This window comes from Odontomachus brunneus, unplaced genomic scaffold, assembly GCF_010583005.1.
Source record: "Odontomachus brunneus isolate Ranch 3 - 2012 unplaced genomic scaffold, Obru_v1 Obru_scaffold_336, whole genome shotgun sequence".
NCBI classification, from domain to species: Eukaryota; Metazoa; Arthropoda; class Insecta; order Hymenoptera; family Formicidae; genus Odontomachus; species Odontomachus brunneus.
The window spans coordinates 50,259-54,604 of NW_022639786.1; the positions used below are offsets into that span (position 1 = coordinate 50,259).

The following is a 4,346-nucleotide window of genomic DNA, read 5'->3' on the forward strand; positions in this document are numbered from 1 at the left end:
ATCATCAATACTTTTTTCAAGCTCTAATCTGACTTTACCATATATTCTTCAGTTAATTTTTCATTTATAGCTAAGGCCCGGTTCCAAAGTTCTTAAACATCGATTAAATCTTAACCTAAATTTTTGTCTGAAAACAATTTTAATTCAGGGTAAGATTTAATCGATATTAGTGAAACCGGGTATATGTCACAAAAAGTATATAAATATCAGGAACAGGTTTCACTGATAGGACATTGTCAGAAATTTTATTTGTAATGAAATGAATTTAATTTAAACGTTATACAGCCTGTGAGAAGAAATGTAATAATTCTGTTTTACTATTTGACTGGTAGTAAATTGTTTTGTATTCTTGTGTGTACAATTACCTTATAATTATAATAATATAATATTATATATCAGACAGATTCACACAACGTCCGCGGTATGAAAAGGGTTCTCCTCCCTTTGTTATCCTTTTTGTTTCTTTCTCTTTATTCCTATTCACTTTTACTAATGCTTACGCTCCTCTGGTGACTAACATATGTAGCGCAAAATACTTGATAATCGGTCTCATTTAAAAGTGAAAAATGTGTAAAAACATGAACCCTCGATGCAACGACAGTATAGAGCATTATTTTCTTGTCTGAAAAGTTAATCCGCGTATTGTATTTCAATTGTTTTTTTTTCCTTTTCTTATCTCGTAATAGTAGTTTGGATTCGCTGGAATACTCCTAATTCCTGTCGGTAGCTCGAAGTTTCTCCTCGACGGCTTCCTCAGAAGCCTCCGAAAGATCCGTCGCCTGTATGTACTTTTGTACACCAACCAGCGACTTTTTCAGAGCGTCGAAAGAACTCGAATACAACATCTTCTTCTTAACTTTGGCCGTGTCAGGACACCACGACATCAAGAAGAGTTTCTGTTTCTTGGATGCCTATTAAAAAAACAAGGTCATTTGTTTCCCAATCTTAACATTACTTTCTATTCTCACGATAGAAATATGTTCAACATTTGATACAACAAGTAATATCTCGTAAAAAAACAAAATCGAATATATATTTTACCTCGGAAGTACCCTGACACTGATGAGTATATTCAAAGTCGAACAGGCCATAGCGGCACTCCCCGCTACCGCCCTTCTGCAAATCTTCGAGGAAAGCGTCATAAGCCGCATCGCGAGGTCCGATGACTTCAACGTCTATCTGCCTCTCATCTTTGATGTAGAAGATCACATATCGGTGCTTTTTGTCTTTCTTTATCTCCTCGTACGTTGTCTTGCAAACGTCCGCGACTGTCACTCCAGATGCCTAAATGAAATGAATGATGCCTTCGATAAATATGGATTATTATAGATCTAAACGAGATAAGCGATAACGGTAATTCAACTGACGCGCTTTGAAAAAAAAAACTCAACGCATGTCATCGTTATATATTGAGCGGATTTCGATATATAATCTTGCTCTTTCAATACGGAAATTTAATTATCGTAAGATTTGAGATGTCACTTCAACTTCAAACTATATTATATATAGTTAACTTTATATAAAGCTATAAATTTCTCCTTTTCGATATCTCGACGCCGAAAAATTATAATACGAGAAAAGTCGTGTTGATTTCAGCAAGACAAGCAGTTGCTGTACGTGAAAAGCACGTTGCGGCCGGATGTTGAGCTACGGCCGCGGCCAGGTTGATTGGCACAGACAGGTTCTCTCTTGTGACGATACGATATGCTGGCAGCGTTCGGCAATCGACATCGCGCGCACTCTCTCAGGTTGTCAGTCGGGCCGTTTAAGCTTATTTCGCGGACAAACGTGGGGGACGACGCTACCAAAATAAATTCTTCCCACGCGCGAACCCCGATGCTAAAAGAGATCCGACGATCCACTTCTAAAGTTATATCTCGGCCGTCGCGCACGTGCCGCGCGCTACGAAGTCGATGCAATAGACCCCCTTCGTCTTCTTCCTCTCGTTACTACGCTGAAGATTTGCGAAATACAACACATCGATATATCGAGAATCGAAACGCTAGCGGACGGAAAGATATAAGATTCTCAATGGCAAAGACACTCCCGAGATTCTCGAATCTTAGTCTCAATCTGTCTAGTGGTATTCTGTACCTGTAATAATATCCAACTCAACTCCACGCGTCAAATCGCAACGTATTTCCTTCGCTTTTCGATCAACACGCGAAGGAGAAATTGGCACTTGAAATACGAACATTCGGACTGCCACGTCATTACGTATACGAACGACGTCTGCATTTCTTGAGAATTACCGGCGTATGGACGATGACTTTAATTTCCATACAATTCGCGTTCCGTCATTCGGCATTCGTCTTGCAGATGTAATCCAAGTGAGCAGAAAAACAAAATTCTCAAGTATGCCTGAATACAATTTCTACGCGAAAATATCGTTTGTGTACAATTGTCTTAGTTGTCATCGTCGAGATATTCGGCTTTATTAAAAGCCGCGCATCAATTGCGGGACGACAGCACGTTGCATCGGCTCGAATTTCGAAGTAAACGAACTTAATGCTGCAATTCTAAACAGAATCGTAAGTTTCGTAACTTGTTCTCGTAAAATATGAACTTATGAGTAGATTTACAATTCAATGCAATATTATATGTCGTACAATTACTCATAAATATCTACGATTTCATGTAATTTACGATATTTACAAGTGATTGTACGACATATGATATTGTATACAATTGTAAATCTACTTATAAATTCTTACAAATTTTACGAGAACAAGTTACGAGAATTACGATTCTGCTTAGAATTGCAGTATAAAATTCGTGTGATACAATCGTATGATACAGATTTACGCTATCAAAATCATAGATATCTATAATATACTGTTGCTATTATGCAAAGTGAACCATTTTAATGCCTCATTTTAAGTATCCTTTTCTTATACCTTTTACAAAGAAATGTTTTGTGCAAAAGTTGTTTGACCTTAAAGAGAAGACAAGACAGCGATATCAATTTGTTTACAGTTGGCGCTATTCTCGAGAAATTATCATTTTTCTTAAACAGAAACCGATTTCTTCTTTTTAATAAAAATTGTAAGTCTCGTCGAGACAAGTCCAGCCATATGTATTATTTTAGAATTTTCTTGATTTTTCTATGGCTTACAGAACTTTTTAACTTGAATATATAAGTATTTCGCAAGCACACACATAAACACACATATACGTGTCGAAAGGTACTTATAAAACAGATGTGAGGTCTCCCTAAATATATTCTCGTTTTTCTGCTCTCATGCGTATTCCTCTCCCCGTAACATCTACGTATCTAATCAGTTGAGTTAAAAAAATAATATCAAACATCATATTTTCTTAATTCTTATGAAGTTAATGTTTTAAAATATGATTCAAATTGTTCTTTCATTATCCGAGATTGACTTTCTTTGAAAAAACACGGATAGTGAAAAAAGAATTCGAATCACAGTTTAAAATATCAACTTTAAGAATTAGGAAAATGTAATGTTTGATATTATTTTAGTAATTTACTGGTCAGAGATACGTAGATTTTTTCAAAGAGGGAAAGAGGAGGATATATGCGTGAAAGTAGAAAACAATCTACGAAAATGTATCCAATGAGACCTTATATTTTATAAGTGCTTCTCGACATGCGTCGATGTATGTATGTATGTTTGCGAAACACTTATATTCCAAAATTAAAAATTGTGGAAAAATCAAGAAAACTCAAAGAAATACATATGGTTGGATTCTTCTAAAAAAAAATCTATGTTAATTTAACCTATGTTAACTTATGTTAAAAAGAAAAATGTTTCCATTAAAAAAATGGGGTTAATAAATGTTTCGAGAACAGTGCCATTTACAAACAAATTGATATCGCTATCTTGTCTTCTTCTTAAGGTCAAACAACTTTTGTACAAAATATTTTTTTGTAAAAGATATAAGAAGAAAGATATTTAAAGTGAGATATAAAAATGGCTTATCCTGTGTATGGCAACTGGTTACCCCCGAACCACATGCCACTAGTCCGTTTAAGGACCAGTTGTTCCAACTTCTTGGTAAATTAACTAATAGTTAAATCATATATCTGTCTTTGTTTAAATTGAAGGGAAAACAAAGACAGACATGCGATTTAACTATCAGTTAATTTACCAAGAAGTTGAAACAACCGGCCCTAAATAGTGTATTTTATACTTATTTGGCAATTGCCATTCTTCAATTAGTGGATGATAGTTCTTGGAAATAATTCCAAGATATATCTAAAAAAATGACAGATCTCTTGCGAGTATATTCGAACACGTCTTTACGCCACGATGGTTAGGCCGAAACATGTATGTATATATATGTATATATATGTGTATATATATATATATATATATATATAT

At 35.0% G+C, this 4,346-nt stretch overlaps 1 protein-coding gene across 1 annotated transcript in view; it reads right to left on the bottom strand.

Moving 5' to 3' along the window:
* Nucleotides 1-217: 217 nt before the first annotated feature.
* LOC116853495 (cofilin/actin-depolymerizing factor homolog) overlaps nt 218-4,346 on the bottom strand; it is a 9,935-nt gene continuing 5,806 nt past the window's right edge. The window contains exons 2-3 of the mRNA XM_032834627.1: nt 1,042-1,284; nt 218-911 (exon numbers count right to left, since the gene is read on the bottom strand). Of these exons, the coding sequence (XP_032690518.1) occupies nt 711-911; nt 1,042-1,284 (444 nt within the window). The 3' untranslated portion in view covers nt 218-710. The remainder of the gene's footprint in view (nt 912-1,041; nt 1,285-4,346) is intronic.